This window comes from Lagenorhynchus albirostris, chromosome 13, assembly GCF_949774975.1.
Source record: "Lagenorhynchus albirostris chromosome 13, mLagAlb1.1, whole genome shotgun sequence".
Classification (NCBI taxonomy): Eukaryota; Metazoa; Chordata; class Mammalia; order Artiodactyla; family Delphinidae; genus Lagenorhynchus; species Lagenorhynchus albirostris.
In genome coordinates, this window is record NC_083107.1 from 10,712,499 (window position 1) to 10,738,241 (window position 25,743).

At 46.6% G+C, this 25,743-nt stretch overlaps 1 protein-coding gene across 9 annotated transcripts in view; it reads left to right on the forward strand.

The window, feature by feature from the left end:
- The window catches only part of BCL2L11 (BCL2 like 11), a 212,261-nt gene that overhangs the window by 152,445 nt on the left and 34,073 nt on the right, over positions 1 to 25,743 (forward strand). For 2 of the 9 annotated variants that reach the window (XM_060169036.1, XM_060169034.1), the window contains one exon: positions 6,949 to 7,100. The exons of 6 other annotated variants lie outside the window; for them this stretch is intronic. In XM_060169036.1, the coding sequence (XP_060025019.1) occupies positions 6,949 to 6,954 (6 nt within the window). In that variant the 3' untranslated portion in view covers positions 6,955 to 7,100. Of the gene's footprint in view, positions 1 to 6,948; positions 7,101 to 25,743 lie in introns of those variants that run through there. One more of the 9 variants, XM_060169038.1, reaches the window with a different exon arrangement.

Consider the following 25,743-nt stretch of genomic DNA (forward strand, 5'->3'; position numbering starts at 1 on the left):
ATGACATGGGCAATATAGCCAATATTTTGAAATAACTGTAAATGGAGTGTAACCTTTAAAATTATATAAAAAAGAAAAATAAGTAAAGGAATGAGCGAATGAATGAATGAATGTGTGTATGTACATCTTTAAAAATCAGAGAACACATGACCACACTGGAATACAAAGAAAATCATAAATAAGTTTCCCAGATAGAAAGCAGATTGTGGATTCTCTGACCACAGTGGAAGAAACCTTGGGTCAACTACAGAAAAGATGGCCAAATTACTAAGCAAAATCAAAATGTGAAATAGTTCCAGGCTACATGAAGAATACTTGCAAGGCTGTCAGGTCTACCTATGATAATTAAGCTAAAAGTTACCCTAAGATTCTAGGAATTGGCGAACCTGGGATGCTACGCCTTGGTGAACAGGAACTGGTTTTAGAGAGGGAGGGGTATAATAAAAAATAAATACTTGGTCTCTGTCCCCAGTTCCTGGCATAGAGTGTCTAAAATGCTCAGACTTTACTGTCCTTTGTATGCTCATGAGATGACCCATGGGGAGGCCCTAGATAGCTTCAGGATGGGACTAGTCAGCCAGAAAAACCAACCACAGGATTAGAGCGTTAGAACTTTCAGTCCCACCCTTGACCTCCTGGGAGGGGAGAAGGGTGGAGAGTGAGTTCAATCACCAATTGGCCAATGGTTTAATCAACGATATCTATGTAGTGGAACCTCTATAAACATCCCTCAGCAATGGGATTTCGGAGCTTCTAGGTTGGTGAACACACAGGCGTGCTGGGAGGGTGGTACACCCAGAGAGCGCATCAAAGTTCTGCCCCTTCCTCCATGCCTTGCCCTACACATCTCTTCCCTTTAGTTGTTCCTGAGTTGTATCCTTTATAACAAATCGGTAATTGTTAGTAGAGCGCTATCCTTAGTTCTCTGAGTCTCTCTAGCAAATTCCTGAACTTGAGGAGGGGGTGTGGGAACCCCTGAGTTTGTGGTTGGCCAGGCAGAAGTGTGGGTAGCCTGGGCTCCTCATCTGCAGCTGCCATCTGAAGTGGGGGCCATCCTGGGGGACTGAGCCCCTAACCTGTGGGCTCTGCTCTAACTCTGAATAGTTAGCGTCAGAATTGGATGGAATTGCGGGACATCCAGCTGGCTTTGGAGAGTTGGAGAACTGGTGTTGGAACAATGTACTTGGTGTCAGAAGAAACCACACAGGGAGACTCAGGCTTCATGGCTCAGCTTTACCCAAGCAGTGGGGGGACAGCTGGAGACAGAGCGTGGCTTTCTGGTCCCTGTTCCCTTAAAACTCACATCAGAGCCAATAGCACCCTCTCAGCCTCTCTGCTTGCTCTGTTTTTGCTTATTTTCCAACCAGTCACTTTCAAGACATATAAATGGGCGTTTCTACAACAAAATTTCTATGTTTATGCAAATGTATGATTCTATGAGAATATTTAATATTGGTATTCTCATCTTAAAGTGGGTATTCACTTGTACTGCTATGCAGAGACGTGAAAAGAATGATTTGGGACTAAAATTTGGCTTTATACTTGCTGTTTGCACTTACTTTGCTGTGTGACTTGAATTTTAAAGTTACCTCTCTGAGCCTCAGTTTCCTTATCTGTAAAAATGGTAATTATAATACTCAGGCAACAGGCCATTCCACGGGGTAACATATGCAGGAGCCCCAGCCCAGTGTCTGGTCCAGGGAGGCATTAGATACAGACCGGGCGTGGTTGTTACCATAGTCTTCTGATTACAATATGCTTGAAATCTTATCTGTAAAATAAATTTCAACCTACAGAGTGAACTAAATGACACACGAAGGTCATGATGTACTAATACGGAAAGTGTCAGCTTCCCAGGGGGTTGGCAGCCTCCGAGGTGAGGACCGAGAAGAAAGGGTCATGTTGGGGGGCAGAGAGACCCTGCCCCCATCCCCTCCGCTCCCATTTTAGTCGGAGGCCCCAGAACTCTAGCCTCAGGGGAAGCTTCCGGAATTCCGATCTGGGGTTCAGGCCAGTGCATTCCCGAAGGCCATTGGGTGGCTTCTCCAAACATGTACCTGGTGTGTCTTTGCTGCCCTCACACACATCACTGAAGCCCAGCATCACATCCCTCTGGCCCTTTAATACGTTACTTATGTCGCATTAGCTGGCTTTCTCTTCCTTCTCTGGATCTCCGCATTTGCTGGGAAGGAGCTAGAAAGGCTCCATTCTCCTTTATTACCAGCCAGCTTCTTTGTTTCCAGACTCAAAGCAATTCATTAAGATCATCTACTTTACCCTCCAAATATTCCTGTGATTTCTGCTGAGTCACACCTCTGGGTTCATGGCGCTGGAGAAATATCCCAGAACTGCCACTGATAGCGGCAAGGGCAGAATGCAGAGCGTGTGGGCGAGACACTGGCTGGGCTGTCCCTCTGGGGTTTATTTGATGTCCACCCTTTAATCGATAACAACGAGGCCACGATGGGGGATGACTAGGGCCAAGCGTCTGGGCTCAACTGAAGATGCCCGTTCCCTGTGCGGTCCATCCTTCCCTCCTTCCCAGGTCTGATCCGAATACGGCGCCACCTTTATCCAGGAGACCCTCTGCTCCCAAAACAGACAAAATTCACTGCCCTCGTGTGCCTTACGATGAAAAATGTTAACAAGTTGCGGCCTGAGACCCTTAAACTCACTTTGAGTCAACAGATGTTTTCCCAGCCCATCCCAGCCCCGACGGAGAAACAGCTGGCTCTGGATGGCTTCGTATCACGACTAAGAGAAAACAACATCCTTAAAGAAAACGCCTCTGAATACGCTAAAATATCTCCTCCTCCACACGCAGAGGTGGAGATGAGCGTTGCACTGATTTAGTTCCTTCCCAGTGACTCACCTGCATGAAACCCCTACGGTACCAGCTGCCAGAGCCCTCAGGTCCTAAGAAGAGTCCCAGGGACCTGTAGCCCCAGTGGAAAATCTTAGTCTTATTTCCTGCTACCCCCAGGGTCCTTTTCTCATTTCTCGGCCCCATTTAAGAAACATGTTGAAAACCTAAGGGTTCGGTGCTGAGGTCATAAGAGTCAACCCACATGAGTGACTCAATTCTTTTCCTGTCAATAGGTCTCTTGGAGGGGAACTTGAACCCACTGGAACGGACATGGACCAGCCCCTCTCTGGAGAAAAGCACCACCACGCTGTACAGTAATTAATTTCTGCAGCCCCCAAGGCCTTGTGCGTGGTCCTCTGCACTGGCTGTGTCGAGCTGGACAGACCCCCACCCCTTGCTTTGCACTCTTATCTTTGTAGGGTCACCAGCCTCTGGGTTTCCACCGTGCTTCGTGCCCAGACTCAATGTACCACAGGGGGGTTATGGCACCTGTCACCTCTGTGTTTTGCTCCTCCTTGAGCTCCTGCAATGCTGTTGGTCTGTAAGGATTGCCACCAGCATGCAGGAACACCCCAGGGTCACAGCCTGGCATTTGGGGCACTTTTCTAATATCTTCTACTCCTGTACACTTATCTTTACTGGAACATCTCACCAGACACACAGAACCCTCTGTACACTTCTCTTGGGGAAATATTTCAAATACATGAACAAGTGGAGAGAAGAATATGACAAATATCTGTGCACCCCCATGGCTTCATTAAGTCAATATTTTGCCACATTTTTTCAAGCCTTAAAAAAAAATGAGTAGGTAAACATTATAGACACAGCTGATGGCCTCCTTGATCCCATTGCCCATCCCTCTTTCTCAGAGACAGCACGACCATGAATTTAGTGTATATTCATCTCAAGCATGGTTTTTAGATTTCCCTATGGTGTTTGTCCATAAATATTACATAGTACTGTTTTGCATGTTTTTAAATTTTATGCAAATCTACCCTACGGTATATATCCCTGTGAAACTAGGTTTTGTCCTTCACCATTGTCTTTAGCTTTACCCATGAAGGTATGAGTTGCTTTCACTTGTTTATTTTAACGGCTGTATAATATTCTATTGTATGAAAGTATCACTTTGAATTTATCTATTTCTTATTGATGATTTTCCAGTTCCGTTTCAGCTTTTCACTGGAGTCACAGACAAGGCTGCTGTGAATATTTATGCATGTGTGTGCATTTCCCATTGTGGATCCCCACCCTCCAAAGAGATGGCCCCACTCTACATCATCAGCACAGAATACAGTCCCAGTGCTCCCTGTTCATGCCAACGCTTGGTACTGTCACACAAGCACTTTGGCCAATCTGATGCATAAGAGGTTGTGATGGTCCATTTTATGTGTCCGTTTGGTTGGGCCTGTTCTGGATGTTTCTAGGTGGGTGTTTCTCCATGTTCATGTTTTAAATGGTGGACTTTGAGTAAAGCAGAGTGCCTTCCATAATGTAGATGAGCGTCATGCAATCAGCTGAAGGCCTGGATAGACCAAAAGGCTGACTTCCCCAAGCAAGCAGGGATTCTCCAGCAATCTGCTCTTCAGACTTCACCTGCAACATCAGCTCTTCAGACTTGAACTGCAGCATCAGCTTCTCCCTGGGTCTCCAGCCTGCTGGTCCACCCCACAGATTTTGGACTTGCCAGCCTCCATAATCAATGATACAACCCCTTAAAATAAACCTCTTTCCATACATATGGACATCCTATCGGCTCTGTTTCTGGAGAACCCGAACACAGAGATGGCATCTCTTTGTTGTTTGAGTTTGCATTTGTCTGTTTACCAGTGATGTTGACCATCTGATCAAGATTCGTTTGACATTTGGATTGCCTCATCCAGGACTTGTCCTCATCTTTGCCCATTACTTTTATTGAGCCATTTTTTTTTCTCAGTGATTTGTAGGTGTTCTAGATTCTGACCGTTTGTCAGTTACATGACTGCATTGCAAGCATCTGTATCTGACTTGACATTTAACCTTGTTTATAAACAATGTTTTTAAAAAATTAATGTAGTTCTGCTTACTCTAAGTAGTCTATTACTTTTTGCATTAATGTTTGTCTTCTTGTAACGAGTTTGAGAAAATAATTTCTTACTCTGAGTTCCTAAAGATAGTTTTCTATATTTTCTTCTAAATTGTTTAAAGTAGTGGCTTTTTACACTTAGGTATTTAATAAACATAGGATTTATTTTTGCATGTGTTGTGATGTAAGTAACTAACTTATTCTTATAGGAATAACCTATTACTTCCAGGCTATTTATTGAATGAGCTCACCTGTCCCTTTTTTTTTTAAACTAATCTGTAATGATCCTTCTGTCGTAAATCAAATTTCCATATGCATAGGTCAGTTTCTGAGCGCTCTATTCTTCTATTGATCTATATGCTATCTCTGTACCAATATTTCACTATCTGCATTATCATAACTTTATAATTAGTCTTGGTGGTTATCAGCGTTTTGAATTTTACGAAAAATACCCTTTGTGATTTTGGACAAAATTGTATTGAATTTAGAGAATAATTAGGGGATGACTGACATCTTTGTTAAAGTCTAGTTTTCCATTCAAGAACATGATAAATCACTCCACTTTTTTATATTTTTTCATTTTCTTTAGCAGTACTGCAAAGTTTTCTCCCAAAAAAAAAAAAAAAAAGCCTCCCCAAACCAAATCAAAACCAAAACAACTTGCACATCTTTTGTTAGATGCATGCAGAGATATCTTATAGCTTTAGTTGCTAGTATAAATGAGATTTTCTTCCTGTTATATTTTCTAATTGGTTTAACTACTGCATAAAATAGTGCTAATTGTTGTGTATAGATATTACATCTAGCATATTTGCTGAATTCTCTTTCCATTGGACTAGCTTATTTGAAAATTCTCTTGAATTTTCTATATAGATTATTATATTTTCTGCAAATAAGGACATTTTTGCTTCTTTTTTGGTCAATTTTATTTTTATTATCTCTTTCACTCGCTTTAGTGCCCTCAGTGAGGCTTCTGGGTACTGATAATGGACATCCTTATCTTTGCTCCTGATGCTGATGGGAAGGTATCTTTGATCACATTACAGAAGTCCCCTATCATTTCTATTTTGAACACTCACCTCATTCACTTTAAATCTCTTATGTTTTAGAAATAAATTCATTCATTTATTTATTTGCTTCTAAGTATACTTTCAGTTGCCAAATTGTTGAATTTTGATACACAATACTTTTATTGTCAGTCTATCCCAAGGAAATTTCATTTGTAATTTTCTCTTTAACCTATGAATAATTTGAGTTCCCACACATATGAGTTTGAGACTATGTTTTTAGTATTGATTTATAATTTAATTGGCTTGTGTTTAAAGAATATAATCTGTGTGATTTTGGTGAATTCTAGACATTTGTTCAGTCTTTCTTTGTGACCTAGCGTGTGGTCAAATTTTCAAATGATCTATGTATCTCCAAAGAAAATGATGATTTTTCTTTGGTTGCAGACTTTTATACACACACACACACACACACACACACACACACACACACACACACATGAAATAATGCCCATTAATTTTATTTTCTAAATCCTTTATATCCTAATTTTTTTCAGCTGCTTGCTGTATTAATTCCTGGTGAAGTTAGATGAGTCAAAATCTTTGACTTGTAATTCTGTAAATTTGCTTACTATATTTTGAGGTGTGTATACATTAGATGAGTCTACATTTAGAACTAAGATGGCTTCTGATCTGATGTCTTGATATTATGTGGTTTCTCTTCTTCTAATTTGTCTCTTATTGCTAGCAGTGACCTAGTGTATATTTTTCTGTCCCTCTATTTTAAATAGCCTTTCTGTGTGGTTTTGTCTTAGATGGTATCTTGGAAGCAGGATATAATGGGACTTTTTAGAGGAATCCAATCGGCTAATTGCTCTCTTGGAGTAGATGTGTTTAAGCCCATTTATAGCTACTGTAATTATTATTTTGCTATTACACGTTTTGTGTGCTTTTTAAAAAATTATTTTTTTCTTCTTTCCCGCCTTCCTCTTACTTTGTTACATAACGAGGACTAGAGTGAAGCTGCATGAAGAAGAGTTTGTCGGGGTCCTGAAATCATGAGGGAACTGTACCTGCAATACCAGTAAAACCCGCTCTCTCTTGAAGCAGCCAGTGCTCCCTGGGCTGAGAGCAGCTGAGCTGCTGACTCTTAATAATTATTCCTTGAATAAAGAATGATGCTAATTCAAGACTCACCCGGCTCCAAAGTTCTATTTCTAAAGTCTACGTGGTCATTTGACATCACGGAGCACCTGCTCTGCGCCTGCAGACAGCAGTGGGACCACCGTGTTGCCTTCTGGCAACAACTACCTGAAGCTGATTATGAGCCATCCCTTTGGGTGGATCCACTTTCCATTTCACCACTATCCTCACCAGGGATGGACTAAGGTGAGGCAAGTGAGGCCCAAGGAGCAAAATTTAAGGATGCGCTCACTTTCAGGTGCCAACCCTGTGCTTGCAAGGCCCTGAGAGTGAGTGCCTCCTTAAGATTTGTTCACTGGGCAACTTGCTGGCCTTGTCCTAGTCTTAGCCCTAGTCCCCACCACTCTCTACTCTCTCCCCAGCAGTGAGGCCGTGTGCGAATGGTCACACCTTGCTTGCTGTGTTGTTTTACTACAGAGTGAAGAGGAGAGTAAACTATGTCTGGTATTTTGTCCTCATCAAAATTGAATAAACAAAATAGAGACCAAAAAATGCCCTGGGTTTCATCTGCTGGATTCACCTATGACATTCCCCATGGTCTTGAGTTTGAGAACCCACGGTTCTCAGTTGGACCATGAAGGGTCTTGAGTGCCAGGCTCCAGGGTTCCAACAGTAGGAACTTTAGACAGAGGAATGACAGGAACAAATATGTCTTTTAGAAAAACAACCCTGGCTTCTTTTTGTCTGAGACCTGATATGGGCTGAGAAATTGAAAGTCTCCTGCAAAGGTGAGGGCCTGGGGAGGAGAGGGCGGCCACTGGAAGGCCTTCCGACGTGTCCCTGTGCTCACTGAGGGATTCAATACGAGACTGAATGAGACAGGACTCAAAAAATTACTAAATAGTTCTATCAAGTCTTCCCGTTTAAACAAGGAGAGAGGACAGGAGAAAGTGGCCTGTCTGCTTTGGGTAAGCTGAGTTTGAAATCAGGTCAGGACAGCTGGGTGTAGTGGAATAACAAAGGCCAGGACTAGGGGGGCTCCTGTCCCCCCCTCACACCGAGCCCTCCCTCACTCCAGGCTCTCCCCAGGGGTGTCCCATCAGCCTTCTCAAGTCTGCCTCTGTTTCGAGCTGCCCCCGTGGTCTGAGCCTAGCAGGAAACAGACCCCTCCAGGCAGCCAGTTATTTCACAGCAGAGATAAAAGTTAATCACAGATTAGAATTGCCCCAAAAATATCGATGACTTCATTCACCTGAGTCCTGGCCCCAGGGGGAAGTATTCACCTCTGCTGAGTGGCCAGACCAGTTCAGCCAGTTCTCTGCTCTTCAGAATGTAGCCCAGCCTTAAACAAAAGCCTGGACTCCTGAATAGAGGGCATTCATAGGCATTCAGAGTCACTCTGCAGACCTACTGAGTGCCCTGCCGTCTAGACGTTGGATTGGAGAAGGTCTGTTTACTCTCTGCCCTGCCTTTTCCCCAGACCCCTCCGCCCCTCTCTCATTACAACTTTTATCTGGCGGCACCATCACCCCGGGAGACTCCCAAACAGAAAACCAGGCATTGAGGAGAAGAGACAGGAGTTACAAAAGAAAAGTTCCTGTGTTCCAAGGCAGTGTGATTTCTCGATTCTGACTATCAGGTGTAGGATTAGGGGAATTTATCCCCTTGGGTCACCTGAAAACTGGATAAAATTCAAGGTGTGTTTGAAATAAAAAATTAAGTTATTATTGTTTGTTCTGAAGTGTTCAGCCAGTCTGTAGTGGGTCATCGGGAACCAAAGAAGGAAGAAGAAAGCTCTCATGATCCTGGATCCCCCGACCTCCCAGGCTGTGGCACCAACCCTGCCCTCCTGCGCTAGAATATTCTGATCACGCAGGAAAAGTCCTGCGCTCAGCTGGCTAAAATGCACACAACAGAGACACTCCCCAACCCCACACCAGCTTTGGCTGGGACAGGACTGGGTGGCCTGGATGCCAAGCTAGGCCACCCTGATCACTGGCGGGGTTGAGAAACTAAGCTTTCACAGAAAGGTCAGAGGCTAATCAATGCCAGGGGAAGGCGGGTGGCACAGATGCTTCAAGAATATGACAAAGCTTGTTGCAGAGGAGCAGTTGACTGGGCGATTTTTATTCCCAAAATTGGAAGAAAAATGAATCACCAATCAGAGTGAGAGGGATTCCTGCTGGAGGCCCTCCGAGGTACCCACCACCCACTAGAGGGGGTGCCAGTCCCCCAACCCAGCTTTCAAGGCCCCCCCGTAGCCTGCAGGGCTGTTCTTCTCGAAGCTTCTTCTTGCTGCTGCCCTGCACCTACCAACCACTCCAAGCATCTTGGCTTCATCCTCCAAGGGGCTAACCCTCCATCCCGCTCAGAACACACCCCCTCAGCCTTTTTCCTTGTCTACATTTCTGCTTCTGTCAGACCCCAATGTGACCCAGCTCCTCTGAGAAGCCTTCCTTGGGGCCCTGGAAACCCCTCCCCCAGCCCAGCCTCTGGACCCTCCTTCAGCACAGAAGAGTCGAGGGAGCACGTAATGTATGTCTGAGGATGCCCCGCAGGGAAGAATATGGGTTAGAAGGGACCAGGGGAGGGATCCATCCGAATGTTTTAGGTGGATGAACAGGAGGATGGGTTTATCATGGCATCAGTGCTACCATCGGAGTGGAAAGTCCTGGATTACTGAGGACCAAAGAGATGGTGTTCTGAGGATCAAGGGGAGAGAGGTAGCAGAGAGTGAGGGAAGCTCAGAGCACGCAGGGCAGGGGCAGACTTGACTTCAGAGGCTAAAGTGACCTCAGGAGAAGGCAGGGAAACTAAAGTGACACCCTCTGTGACACGGTGTTGAGATCCAGGATGCAAACAAGAGGATCAATCAAAACTCTGCTGTGCGTCTGATGCGGCCCAGGTCCCCAGGCTCCCGAGCACAGGCGAGGCCACGGTGCACAGGCTTTACTGACAAGACAGTGCCCAGGAGCCCAACCTCCTATACGCGAGAAAAGGAAGGAGAGCGTGAGATCCACACATTTCTACATTTTAAAAATATAGGGAGGGACTTCCCTGTGGTTAAGACTTCGCCTTCCAATGCAGGGGGTGCAGGTTCGATCCCTGGTTGGGGAAATGAGGTCCCACATGCCTCAGGGCCAAAAAATCGAAAACATAAAACAGAAGCAATATTGTAATAAATTCAATAAAAACTTTAAAAATGGTCCACATCAAAAAAAATCTAAAAATAAAAAAAATTATATATATATATATATATACATATATATATATATATATATGTAGGGAAGCCCAAATTGGATTTTGAATGTGATTCTCATTTTTATTTTTTTATTTTTTGTGATACATGGGCCTCTCACTGTTGTGCCCTCTCCCGTTGCGGAGCACAGGCTCTGGACGCGCAGGCTCAGCAGCCACGGCTCACAGGCCCAGCCGCTCCGCGGCATGTGGGATATTCCCGGACCGGGGCTTGAACCCGTGTCCCCTGCATTGGCAGGCGGACTCTCAACCACTGCGCCACCAGGGAAGCCCTCCTTTTTATTTTTTTTCAGAGTGGTCGACGAGCCTACTCCTAATAATGGCTGAATCCCGTCACAAAGGCGGCCTTACCACCAGGAGGGATCATTGCTGCCTCGTAGCACACCCTGTACATTGCTGGATGCTCCTATCCGGCCCATTGCCAAGATTTGGGGGTTGGCAGGACTGTTGTCTCATGGGGCCTCCTTTATAAAAGATCTCCCTGTAGTAGGTACTGTATTATAACATGTAAAGTGTGTCTCTCCAATCGAGCCCTCGAGAGACAGGGAGACGGAGGGTGTCAAGCAGGTGAGCGGAATGAGATGGGAGCCGGAGGGGGGTCACAGTTCTCCTTATTCCCGAAGCCTGCGGGTACAACCTGATGGAGCTCATAATAGAAGCTGAAGGCTTAAGATGTTCTAAGGATTTTTCTCTCCTTTTTAGGGAATAATAACACTTACCACAAGTGTGGATGGAGTCACGTACTCTCCTGAGAAGCAGAACAAATTCCATATCTGTTCAGTTTAGAAGAAAAAAGAACCAAAATCCCTGCTCAGTCACTAAATCTGCTCATTCACTGCTCCCGAATCCATCGGCGTGATTAATACAAGAACAAGACCCCACGTGTCCACGAAGCACGTGAAATGCTGTTTTGATACCAGAAATGACACAGCACGCTGTTGCGAGGTGTACGTCCAATTGAAATGAACCATCTTAGTGTGGTCCCAGCACAAACCACATGAGAATGTTCATTTCCTTCCACCGGAGACCTGAGCCTTTGAAGTTACCTGGGTTGGTTAGGGATCAGAGTTTGCTTTTGCTCGGATCCCCGGGCCCGCGTGGTACGGACCCTGACAGCTGCTCTGGGGCCTCTAGGGCACCCAGCACCCCCAAGGAAGACCCTGAGTCCACCAGTGTCATTCTTCCAGCATCCCTCGCATCCCTGGCTGGGACCCTCCACTCTGCAGAGCCCTGAATTCAGGGACAGGGTGGCCATGGTCGCCTGGAAGCCAGCACAGCACTTGGTGCTTGGAAGGTCCACACAACTCTTTCCTAAAGAACAGAAGGAATGAGTGAATGGACAAAACAAAAAACAAAAAAAAAAACAAATCAAATAAAGAAAGAGCGTAAGACAAATATTACAGCTGATGCACTGTTTTCAGCCTGAAAACTGAGGTCACTTAGCTCATTCTAGCCTGTCTCTAAACGCAACTTCAACATCGATAATTCAAATGTAGTTTTTAAATTGTGCATCGGAAGGGGGTGGAAATTCTTTGCAGTCCTTTTAAGACTTGCATATCTGTAATGGAGCATAATGGTAGAATGGTGGTCAGAGGGTCTTCAATTTGGAGCCCATCCTTCCCAGCACCCAGGGTGCAGCAAGGCCCGCACAGGCTACCAGGCACAGAGCTGCGAGGGGCGGGGCCACCCTCTTGCAGTCCTGTTGCCTGCTGCCTCTCTGTCCTGTTTGGGTCCAGCTCTGCCCTTTGCCGCCCTGTAGTTGCCCAGCTTCACACCAGAGGGCTCATATCGTATCGATTAAGTGCTCCTTTCCTACGTGTCGGCAAACTAATACATCACATTGCTTGGGTTCATCTTCAGGTAATTTTCTTCTTTATTTTTCTTTGTAAAATTTATATAAGAATAAGCTCTCACTGGAAATAATTTGCACCATAGAGATAAAGCGAGAGTCTCTCCAGACCCTCCCACTTTATGAACCGGGTGGTCATCTTTTTATCTGATTTTCCATTGGGTTGATGGTGTGGTCTTTTTTTTTACAGATCGCTAGGAGTTCCTAATAGAGTCTGGATAATAACCCAACCTTTATGTGTATGTGTATACATTTCTGCATCTATGGAGATATATCTGTGTATGTATACACACATACGCATAAATACACATACATACACACATCTATATATATCACAAATATCTTCTCCCACTCTGTGGCTTTTCTTTTATCTCAGCTTCTAGTGATTTCTGATTTTGAATCAGAAGTTTCACATTTTGATAAAGGCTGACATCACTCTCTGTTTGCCTTTGTGATTTGTGTTTGCTTGAGGCGTGCCCTCTCTAACTCCAAGGTCGTAAACATGTTGTCCCGTCTTTTCTACTACTTTAGTCTTTCTTCCATGGGTAGCCAATTACCCCAGCACATTTGCAAGTGAGGAGAATTGCAATTGGCCCCAGATCCCATGGGTCTCTATTCAGGGAAATTTTGAGGTTGTTTTTGCTGTCTGCTGCTTGCTTTCGGGTCTGCCCCTCTTTGCTAAGGTGGAGAGTGGAATGTAACATGAGTTGGTGCAAAGGTTGACCTTTGAACCAAGTTTTACTTTATCTCCAGTCACTATTTGCTAGCTCATCTGAGAGTTTTGCCAAAGATAACATAAGAAGTACCCTCTTCTGGTTTACACAGTCTGCTCCTCGGAAAACGAGGGCATTTGCCTGCCCTGCTTTTCTGGCATTTCTGGGAGTGACTGTTTTCTGCATGACTTTTCACTGGCCAGGCTCCCCAAAGGGAAACATTGACTAGCAGAAAATGTGACAGATCACAGAAAACAAACTCAGTCTCAATGGAGACTTGAAAACATGGCCCCTAGACTGTGAGTTCATCGTTCCTCTTTGCCACTGGTTACTCTTCGATATTGTAATTTCACAAGCCCTGTTATTCCTGTGCAACTACTTGTAAATTTCATGCATGTGGAACACATGGTTATTTTGGAGTGGGGCATGGATTCCGCATCCAACTCTCTTGGTTGGGGGTGAAACCAAGCAGGAGCCTGTGGGGCTCCTGGGCACGGAATCCTTTCTGTGTCCCGTGTTTCTTGTTTATAGGGAATAAACTCCAGCCTCCATGACCTTCCCTGAGTTCCAAAGGGCAGATTCGAACAGTTGCTAATCAGGGAAGGGAGGGGGTGCAGAGACAAGGGAGGAACAGTCAAGAAACAATGGTGCAGGCTTGGGGCAGGGTTCTGGCTCCACCTCAAGGGATACACGTAACAATATCTTTGAGCTCTTCTACAGAACTAAAATCCCCAACGAATGGAAGATATTAAGTACTTGATGAAGCATTAGTCATTCCTTGAGAATCAGAGAAGCCATCAGGAGACCACCTGAGCCCAGATTAAAGGAATGCAGGCCCTGCACACATCGAGATCCTTATCAGCAAACCACCCTCGAACCATTGCTATAAAACTCCTCACCAAATCCCTCCTGGGGGCACAGTTTTTCAGGGCACGAGCACCCTGTGACCCCCTTTGCCTGGCAAAGAAATAAAGCTATACTTTTCTACTTCACCCAAAACTCTGTCTCTGAGATTCAATTCAGCACCAGTGCACAGAGGCTGAGTTTTTGGTGTCAGGGGTACACGTGCCATGTTCAGATGAGCCAACGGTGAGCCCTTCTCCCACTTTTGAGATCTTTTATGGCCAACTCTCCTTCTCCTCCTGAGGATTTTTAAAACCTCTTTTGCCACAAAAAGCAAAGAGCCTCAGGTCCTTCAGAAAAATACACAACATGGAAAATCCACTCACGGATCATGAAAAGTTAACGACAGGTCTTGGAACATGAAGTGGAAACGCTAAGATGTGACATAGATATTTCCATGGGAGAGTAAGAAAAACTGCCTCTTCATTTAGGGTTCATGTCACCCTTGAATGTGAAGACCAGCCCCCTCTGAAATGACGTGGCATTACATCTTTTCCTCATGTAAACATTCCAGGAGGAGGGTGTCAGTTCCCCCGAAGGAGCAATGTAGCAAAACGAACAACAGTAGGTGGGATCAGAGGCCAAGGGTGAGAACCCCTGCTCTACCCCTCACACTTGGGGCCCCTTGAGTGAGTCTCTTGCCTCTTTGGGCTGCAATTTTCTCATCGACATAATGGAGAGGATCTCATCTAGAAAATTCCACAAGGTCATGTGAAAAACAACTCTGTCAACAAAAAGATATGGAATTGTTGGTGTGCTTCCTTGTTTGACACCTCAGGGCCTTTGCTACTCCCTTGTCCACATAGCCTCACGTCTGGCTCCCTCACAACCTTCTGGTCGTGAAGATCTTCCCCATATGCTGTGATATTGACCAAGTCTACCAAATTTTGCTTTTTTTTTAAATTAAAGTTTAGGGCTTTAAAATTATAAAACTTTGGAACTCCCCAGGTGGTGCAGTGGTTAAGAGTCAGCCTGACAATGCAGGAGACATGGATTTGAGCCCTGGTCCAGGAAGACCCCACATGCCGCAGAGCAACTAATCCCGTGCACCACAACTACTGAGCCTGTACTCTACAGCCCACGAGCCACAACTACTGAGCCCACGTGCCCACAACTGCTGAAGCCCACGCACCTAGAGCCCATGCTCCGCAATAAGAGAAGCCACCACAATGAGAAGCCCGCGCACTGCAATGAAGAGCAGCCCCTGCTCGCCGCAACTAGAGAAAGCCCGTGTGCAGCAAAGAACACCCAGTGCAGTCAAATAATAATAATAAATAAATAAAATTGTAAGATTTTATAAGTTGGATGAAGGTGATCAAAAGGTACAAACTTTCAGTTCAAAGAAAAATAAGTACTGGGGTGTCATGGCAACAGGGTTAATATAATGAACACTGTGCATGTTTCCTACGAAAGTTGTTAAGGGAGTGAATCCTGAGTTCTTCGCATAGGAAAATAGGATTTTTCTTTTTCTTTTATTTTGTAGTATGAGATGATGTATGTTCACTCTGTGTATGGTGGTCACCATTTCCTGATATATGTTAAGTTAAATCATGACGCTGGACGCCGGAAGTGTACGCAGTGCTGTATGTCAGTTATGCCTCAGTAAAACTGGAAGAAAAAAAGGAGAAAAATAAGTGTTATAAGTTTTATACAGTTAAACCCAACTTTCAGATAGAAATGTGTCTTGAGGTTTACAGTTTTCTAAAACGGAGTCTGGGGAACGTTTGACCTCAGAGTTAGCACGTGGGCCCAGAGGTTCCACAGGCAGGGCTGAGGGAAGAACAGAGTTAGAAGCCACGTGTGTTCGCTGCCCTGACACACGTCCACATGGGGAAGGCCTGTCCTGTCAGAACCCCTGCCCGCGGCGTGGACTCTCTATCTTCAGACAGGTCTAGTTTCCTCAGAAAACCTAACCTGATGTGCAGTCTAACAAAATTGTCAAAACCTGCCGGCACTGCACATACCATTTGTTGTAGAGCTTGTGGTGAGCAGAACTCCTCATTTTCTTTCTTTAAATTTTTTATTCTTATGCAATTTTTAAAGGTGACTTTCCATTTACAGTTATTACAAAATATTGGCTATATTCCCCATGTTGTACAATAGATCCCTGAGCCTATCTTACACCCTACGGTTTGTACCTCCCGCTCTCCCACCCCTACCTGGCCCCTCCCTCCTTCCCCCACCCCACTGGTAACCACCAGTTTGTCCTCTATATCTGTGAGTCTGCTTCTTTTTTGTCATATTCACTAGTTCGTTGTATTTTTTAGTGTCCATATATAAGTGATAACATACAGTATTTATCTTTCTCTGACTTACTTCACTTAGCAGGATGCCCTCCAAGTCCAGGAGGCACTTCCGAGGTGATTTGGAAAACCAGTGCAGGAAACTGGAAAGAATGCATTCCTAGAACGCTGTGTGACCGCTGGGTTCACTTACAGGTTCTAGAGCCAAGAGGGACACCAGATACAGAGCAGCTGATGACAGGAGGGTCTTGCCAAGTGGAGAGTTGGGGGGGCCAGTAGAAGCGGGGTAGGGCTCTGCACCTAGCTGTCGCAGAGGAAGCTTCTGGAAGTCCACTGGGACTCTGCAGGTTTCTCTTGCTGAGCCAGTCCCGACAGAGCCCCCCAGCACGTCTCGCCTCTCCTCTGTGGGCCCAGCTCCTCCCTGAGCTCAGTGCCTTGACAGGAGCTTCCTTCATTTTCCACCCCGACTTTCTCTCACTCAGTGTCCCCTCTTCATTTCCATTTCCCCTTTTCAGTGTCATGTGTCCTTTCCTCCCTCCCCGCTCCCCCACTCCAGAGATGCTAATCCAAGAAATGCATCCAGAAGGCGGGCCAACCCCCAGTGGCAGCTGCAGGCGGCCTGAGAGACCCAGGCCCTGGCGGAGAATTCCACTACACTGGGCCGCGCCAGGAAGTTCACCTCTCTTAGTCTCCTCGCCTGCAAAGGGTTAATAATGCCACCTCGCAGGCTATGTTGGTCACACCAAGAAAGAAGACTCAGCGTTTGTGTTTTTTTAAATTAATTAATTAATTTTTGGCTGCATTGGGTCTTCATTGTTGCGCACGGGCTTTCTCTAGTTGCGGTGAGCGGGGGCTACTCTTTGTTGCGGTGCGCGGGCTTCTCACTGCAGTGGCTTCTCTTGTTGTGGAGCACGGGCTCTCGACGCACACGGGCTTCAGTAGTTGCAGCACGCAGGCTCAGTAGTCGTGGCGCATGGGCTTAGTTGCTCTGCGGCATGTGGGATCTTCCTGGACTAGGGCTGGAACCCGTGTCCCCTGCGTTGGCAGGCGGATTCTTAACCACTGCGCCACCAGGGAAGTCCTCAGGTCTAAAATAATCCCTAAAGTGCTCTCCAGGTGAATCTGAGGGATTGTGAATAAAATGTTGAAATAACCTTTCCCCCTTCCCTGTCCCGCCTGTGATGGCGCATTTATCCTTGAGAATAAGCCAAGGTGCTTCTGGGTAAGTCAAGCATCAAGGAGTACCTTGAAGTACTTAAATAATGCGTGTTATCCTTCTAGCATTTTTAGTGACTGTATTTCTAAAACTACATATTTCTGTTCTTTAGAAACAGCACCCAAGGATCAGAGGTAAGTGTTTTTCTCAGGACCCAGGTCCAGTTAAGAGGCTGGCCAATGATGCGCCTCTACCTGATGTTACGTGTTATGCAAATGAGCCCCACCCACCCAGTGTGGCCGCCCGCCAAGCTCCGCCCACCAGTCCTGGACCTTTCACAAGGACATTCAGAGCTGTCAGAATTCTCCCATCTGCCTTTTAAATCCATTTCTTTCTTTACCCTGTTTGCCTCTTGCTGCCAGCTGGCATCTCTCGTTTCTCTCCCAGCCTCAAACCGCCCTCCCACCCCAGGGGGCTGAGTCCTAGATTCTTAGCCCTGAGCACAGACTGGCTGGAGAGAAAGGCCCTGGTTGTGTTGGTATAAAACGCCTCCCACTTTGTGGCTGGGTGTGTCCTACAGATTTATTTTAGAATAGTCATTTTCGATTTCTTTAGGGAATGGTGCTTACCAGCATGACCAGTTTATTGGAAGGATCCAATAATGAAAGCAGTGGGTGGTCTTTCAGATTTGGGTTATACTATAATCATATTATAATAGGAGGCAGCACCGTTTAGCGGCTCAAAGTTTGGTCTGCGTGGTTTGAATCTCAGTTTTGCCATGATGAGCTCAGTGTGGTTTTGACCTTTTTAAATGACTTTATGTAAGGATGGGGGGAGGAACAGAGGCATGCATCTCTGCTGAATCCTGTCCAGCCCTCACGTCAAGGCCTGCCACAGATTAGGGGGACCTTGAGGACACCAGCTCCTCCCAGGGGAACGTGGGAGCGGGGGAGGTGATGCTCTGCTCGCTGGAAAGCAGGGGGGCTTGGGGAGAGATGGCGCCTTTGTCCCACCACATATACAGTACAAAGTGGGGTTATTCTGGAGGCGATGCAGTGCTTGAGGGTGTTTTGTAACATTCAGACCACTCTGAGTTAAGAGTAATTCTTATCTGTAAAACAGAAATCACGATAGTAGCTACTGGCTAGGTTACTGCGGTGACTAAAAGGAGCAAAACCCAGAAAGTGCTGCAGAGTAGGCCCAGGACAGGATGAGTTCCCACCCTCACCACGGGGGCTCTTGCCATCTGGGAGAGCATTTCCAAAATCATTTCCAAAATGATTTTCCCATTTCTTTGTTATCAAAGGATGTCCCAATAGCCACCGGGCACAGAGCCATAGGGTTAGGGTCTCTGGGTTCTGTGTTTACAGTGCAGTCTTCTTAGCTGGCTCTTCCTGGCCTTCTTTAGAGAGACCTCAGAATGGTGCTGAAGGATGGATATCAGAGAGGCCTTTCATATCCCTGGACACCCATGGGTCTCGGGGCAGCAGTTTCTGCTCCCTGTTGGGGAGTAGACCAAGGTTACACTTCCCCAGAGTTCATGGTCACACCGTGAGAACCTATATAGCATCCTCCAAAGAGGTCTTTACACCACAACAAAAAGAGGCAAACTCCTGTCAGACCTTGGAGGCCGCCTGCAGTAATATTCCCTGAACATTTAACAATCTCCAGTCAATGTGAGAATGATCTTTAATTTACGAGGAACCCTGAGTTGAATAGGGCCCTCCCTCCTCCACTGGACAGGACACTGCTGTGAGGGTCAGCATCAAAGCTGTCACACGTGGGCATGGCACCAGCACACAGAATATGCCACATGCTCGTCCCACCGAAAACCTAAGAGAAGCCTTGGTTGGGTATGAAGACCATGGTCTTACACACGGAAGCACAGGAGGCATCTTGTCTTTGGGGTCTTTTCATTGAGATGTGTCTTTTTTTTTTTTTTTGGCGGTACGCGGGCCTCTCACTGTTGTGGCCTCTCCCGTTGCGGAGCACAGGCTCCAGACGCACAGGCTCAGCGGCCGTGGCTCTCGGGCCCAGCCGTCCCACCGCATGTGGGATCCTCCCGGACCGGGGCACGAACCCGTGTCCCCTGCATCGGCAGGCGGACTCTCAACCACTGCGCCACCAGGGAAGCCCGAGATGTGTCATTATTACTTCACTGATAGGCCTAGCATTTGAGGAGGAAAACATTCTTCTATCCCTCAGGGCAAACCTGTTCAAGAATGTCTGCTTGGAAGTGAGTGGTGGAGCAGGGTGTCCTCTCTGGGGAGCCAGCTGTGCTGTGGGGGGAGAGTGCAGCACTTGGAATCATGAGGTTTGGGGAGCTCTTTGAAGTCAGTTGTGACTTGTGACTTACTGGGGCCAATGAAATGGGAGTTGAGGGAACGAGTGCCTCTTCTGTGAAGAGGTCCGTAAGCCCAGGGCTTGATATACCACGTCCCCTTCTCCCTGTCACAGAGACCGATGGCAAACCTAGAAGGGAGTTTTCATCACCCTGCACCCCTGAGTGAGGGTGCCGCCCAGCAGAGCCTTGCTGATGCCAGACAGGCGTGCAGTGTGTGCAACAGATACACCTGCGCTGGTGCAGACACTGAGTTCGGGGTTTATTTATCACCACAGCATAACCAGCCTATCCAGGTGGATACCATTGACAACCAACCATATTCCCTACTGGTCACATTGGACGCATGTCCAGGGAAGCCTCATGAACTTGGGAGCCAGGGGTCCTATCCCATTTGACAGATAAGGAAACTGAGGCTCTGAGAGGTAAAGTCACATAGCTGACTCTGAAACGGGCACCTTAGCCACCCACTACCCCATAGCCTGGGTGACTTCTAAACAACAGACATTTATTTCTCACAGTTCTGGAGGCTGGAAGTCCAAGACCAGGGTGTCAGCACGGTCAGGTTCCAGCGAGGGCCCTCTTCTGTGTTGCAGACTGCTGTATTTTTTTCTTTCTCTCTCTCTTTTTTTAAATTTTATTGGAGTATAGTTGATTTGCGATGTTGTGTCAATTTCAGGTGTACAGTATAGTGATTCAGTTATCCATATATTGATATTTTGTCAGATTCTTTTCCCATATAGGTTACTACAGAATATTGAGTAGAGTTCCTGCTATACAGTAGGTCCTTGTTGATTATCTATTTTATATATAGTAGTGTATGTATGTTAATCCCAAGCTCTTACTTTATCCCTCCCCACTATGCTTCCCCTTTGGTCACCGTAAGTTTGTTTTCGAAAGCTGTGAGTCTGTTTCTGTTTTGTAAATAAGTTCATTTACATCATTTTTTAAAAATTAGATTCCACATATGAGTGATACCATATGATATTTGTCTTTTGCTGACTTACTTCACTTAGTATGATAATCTCTAGGTCCAGCCATGTTGCTGTAAATGGCATTACTTTGTTCTTTTTTATGGCTGAGTAATATTCCATTGTATATATGTGCCACATCTTCTTTATCCACTCCTCTGCTGATGGACACTTAGGTTGCTTCTATGCCTTGGCTATTGTAAATAGTGCTGCAGTGAACATTGGGGTGCGTGTATCTTTTTGACTTAGGGTTTTCTTCAGATATATGCCCACGAGAGGGATCAGACTGCTTATTATATTCTCACGTGGCAGAAAGAGGGCAAGAGGACCCTCTGGGTTCTCTCTTATAAGGGCACTAATCCTATTCATAAGGGTTCTGCCCTTAAGACCAAATTACTCCCCAGAAGCCCCATCTCCTTATACCATCACATTGGGAGTTAGGATCTCAAAATGAATTTGGCTGGGATGGGGGAGAAAGGACACACACACACACACACACACACACACACACACACACACACACATCTAGTCCACACACAGGGAAAAACTGTAGGCCAAACGGGGACCATGGTGGAGAAGAAAACAGGGCAGCTGCTCTTCTGCTGGGCATCCTTGGGTGGGAAGGTGACCCAGATCATCCCATTTTCTAAAAGAAGTTTAAAAACACAGATTTTTTTTTATGTGCAAGGCAAGCTCCTGATTTTTAAATCTTGACAAGTAAAACACTTAAAACACACGTGTGCCAAGCAAAACACACCCTCAGACTGAACGTGGCCCCCAAGCCTCCAGTCTGTGACCTCTGGAAAGGACTAGAATCATTTTGCTGCTCGAAGGCATGTTACTGGGGGCAGAAACTCCTTGTCTAGACAAGGAGTACGTCTGGAATCATTGTCGCCCGCCTGACATGCGGGTGGAGTTGGCTGCCATCTGGACCACGGCATTTCAGAGCCCACCACCTGCTGCAACGGATGTGACAGTCCATAACCGAGGACAGAGTTCTTGTCTTTGGGTTTTGTCTCCTGGTTAAAAATAGATCAGCCTTGACTGCCTTCTCAATAACTCTTCCCTTGGTAAAAAGTGGTAAGTCTGAAGATAAGGCACTGAAGTTAGGCCCGTGGTGGGTTTGGTGGTGAGTTGGCTTCCTGGGGTGGGGCAGAGTGGGGAGGAAAGAGAAGGCAGCGGGTGGGCATATCTGGAGGCTACCTTGATCTATTTCATTGTTTCCATTCTGGCCCATGTGGGACCCAGATTTGGCCTCCAACGTACGATCTTCAATTCCCAGCAGCGCCTGAGAAAGGTCATCGACCATGAGGTGACCTTCAGCTGGGCCAAAGGAACAGTTGCTATAGAACCCCTCAAACTCAGTTCTCTCAAAAGCACCCTGAATTTCCACTCATGGCTATTTGTAAAAAAGATGAGTTTCCTTCCCCTACCCCGACCTGTTCAACTTCTTACTAATATCAAGCAAGTTCTGGGAGAAGACAGTCTTATACACACTCTGAGACTGAACATACGTAAGGATAATGGCCAGTGCATGGATAAGATAGATCTCGGACCCACCATTTGCAGCACCCAGCCCAGGAAGTCAAACAACTCCATAGCAATTGGCCTCAAACTGCCAGGACTTGATTAATAACTCAGAGTTTCCCCAGCTGTTGTCCCCACTTCCAACTAGGGACCAACAAGAGAAAGACAGATGTGCATCCCTAACCCACCCCATAAGGATGCCCCACCTACAGCTAGTTGCCGCCTGCAGCTTCCCCTACTGACAGCCTCCAATCAGGGCACACCTGGAACCCTCCCTCTTTTCCTCCATGAATCTTCCCCTCCCCTGTCCCCAGCCCAAGCCCTGCCTGCCTCAGCGATGCCAAACACAAGTGATGGTGTCTGACGCCCTGGCTAGGACAAGCCCCCACTAAACAGCCTTTGCTTGTTCTCACTTAGGCAGTTTTTGTTCATTTCCACAGCTCATGCACACTCACACGCACAGTTTGGTTAGCAGTCGGGGTCCCCCCCAGGTTCACACTAACTCCACAGACCTGACTCGGAAGAGACAGTTCTGACAGAATTGATGGACCAGCCCATCCCAGATGAAGGGCAAAGGGGCCCAAGAGATGTTTGAAATCGTCGTGCTGTGACCAAAATTTTATTAACCTGGAGACAATGGGGCAACTGTCCAGGGGCAGACAAAGCAAAATGCTGGAGTCTGGGACAAGCAGAGCTGCCTGAGTGGCCTGGGCACAGATTGCTGCAGGTCGAAGCTGGCAGTGGAAAGGGCAGCCCATGAACGGGCTGGGCCACGAGGGCCAGCAGCCCTGTCACCTCCTCGTTGGAGAAAGTCACAAAGATTCTTAGCAGCCCAGAGGCAACTCATTCTTTGAGCCTCTGAAAAGGAACCAACTTTCCACCTTTATCAAGTCACCAGACCTACATTAAACTCGACTAAAAGAGTAGGTCTTGGGAAGGAGACATCATTTTGTCAGATAAGAACAGAATGACATCGGGGACGGAGAGCTTTAAAGCTATCAGACCTGTATTTTGCTGGGGGAAGTAGTGGGAAATTAAAGTAGAAATTTATATATATATATATATACACACACACATATATATATATGTATATATACATATATATGTGTGTATATATATATATATATATATTTTTTTTTTTTTTTTCCCTTTGGCTACGCTGATGCGGTATCTTAATTCCCTGACCAGGGGTCAAACCTGCACCCTCTGCAGTGGAAGCATGGAATCTTAACCACTTGACCACCAGGGAAGTCCCTAGAAATTTATAATCTTCAATAAAAAAAATTGGGATCATTGGGAGGTGTATTCCTGGCTCTCTCTCTCTCTCTCACCAGTTTCTGATAGTTTAAAGCCTCAAGAAAAGAATTAAGAGTTTTTCTCCAGACACGATGCTACACAAAGAGCCGCATTTAGAAGTGCTGCCTGGAGCTTGGGAGATCAGGAGGGAGGGTGAGGGGGTAGTAGGTTGCAGCCTCCTTGATCCCAGCACAGGGCCCCGTGAATGGGAAGAGCAGGTGCTAAAACATCTTCATTCTTCTTTAAGAACGTCTGCCAGTGACCTAAACCGAGGTCTCCATTCCACGCCTGTTAATTAGGCTGACTTTGTGGAATTTGCCAGAAGTCTGGAGAGCAGCTCTCCTGGCTCCACTGCCTCTGTGTTGTCACGTGACACAGCAGTTGCTGTGGAGATTATCAGTTGTGAGTGCGTTGTCCATAAGTTTAACTTGCCTCTGACAAGTCAAATTTGTCAGTTTGGGAAAGAGTAAAGATGCTTCCTTTTTTTTTTCTCTTGAAGAGATTTCCTTGACTCCTCCCCCTTCCCCTTTCCCCTTTCCAACCCGGGGTTGGCTTTTCCCACATTGTGGTCCAGAGCTGAAGAAAGGTTGTTTTATTCTCTCCTGTGATCCGTAGAGTCTGCAAAAAAAAGCTCAGAAGCTGGCAGCGGTGGCCCTCCGTGATGATTTAGGGATAAAGTCAAACGAGTCCTGTGATTCAACTGCAGACCACGGGGCACCAACCACGTGTTTCATCTCTACTGTGATGGGAACGGTACGCCAGTGGCTGGGTTTTCTCTCCAACGAGTATATTTAATTTCCTTCATTGGCATGAACCGCCCCCAACATACTACTGATCGTGCGTGTGAACATGTGTACGTGCATGAGTGCACGTGTATTTGCACTGCGGCTTTCTGTCCCTCTGGAGGTAATGGCTTTCATGGACTGGCTTTAACAGATTAAAGGTGAAACAGCCATTTAATAAAAGCCAGCCCGCTAAGTCGACTGACTGGGAGAAGCTGGGATGGAGCCAGGCCAAGAAGGGACAGACAGGCAGCAGGTCTGGCCTGCTGAGGCCATCACACGACTTTGACAGGGGGTTGGGAAAGAGGCTCCCCACATCCAATGAACCTGCCTCTCTTGGTCCCCAACACCTTTGTTTTACCTTGCTCCTCCTTTGGTTCAGCTCCTAACCAGGGCCTAAGGTTATTGGAGCCCTGAGCCAGTCTCTCATCTATCACGTATAGGACCTTACATTCAAAGGGCCCCCAAGTTTGAGCACCGTAATTTGGAGTATTGGTGCCACTGGCCTTGATCAGATAGATGCTCCCTCCTCTTGGAAGCCTTCCTAACCTCTCAGATGAGCCCAGGCCTGAACCGGGAAGGTGGGTTCCAGTCTCATCCAGGCGGGGGGGCAGGAGGGTCTGAATCCAACAGTGTTCCCCCTCCCCTGTTAATTATAGTGCCGATAGATCCCCCCTTTCATCAGTAACAGAAAAGTTTCCAACAGATATAGACATTTCCCCCCAGACAATTCAGCTGCAAGATCCTTAAAGACCAAACCAAAAGCAATTCCTCAAGAAGTAGCAGCAGGGGAACCAAGATCACAATTTGATTCTGTAATTCTTGAGATAGACCCACGTCATTTGCGCTCAGCCAACCTCTTATCTATACCTGAGGCTTTCATTCTGTTACCTGTGTGAGTTATCTTTTTATTCTTACATTAACACCAGTAACCTTCACTCTTCCCCTCACTTAAATGAAAAATCACCCTTGGGAGTTTTATCTGGTTGAGGACAGGAGTCTTGCCTCAGACTTCGATCTGGGAAATGTTAAGGAAACAAAAACAAAGCAAAACAATAAGAAAAGCCATTCAATTATAAGCATCTGTCATTTTTTTCTTTCCTTTTTAACAGCTAAGGTGGGAGACTAGGGTCTTTTTGTTCAGCAAAGAATCTTAGTGCCTTTGGGAATATGAACAGCAAGGTCTGGAGCCCAGAGGGACCTGGGAATAAAGATCATCTGCTCTGTGTGGAAAAGGATCAGAACTTAGCACTGGGGGTGGGCGTGGAGGGGAGAGTAGTAGGGATGGAGGGGCGGAGGGGCGGAGGGGCGGAGGGGCGGAGGGGCGGAGGCGTGGAGGGGTGGAGGGGCGGAGGGACGGAGGGGCGGAGCTTGGAGGGGCGGAGGGGCGGAGGTGTGGAGGGATGGAGGCCAGTGGTCCACAGCACAGCTGGAGGCTGATGCCTGAGGGAGGACGACCAGGGATGGAGTGGAAGTTACCGCTTTTTCTTGTGCCTCTTCCTGTAACTCACCCAGCACCTCTGGCCACAAGGGAGGACCCCAGCTGAGGATACTGTTGCCTCATTCTCCTGGCTGCGGGACCTGGCGTGAGAGGGGAGAACAGAACACCTGGGCCCGGGAGGG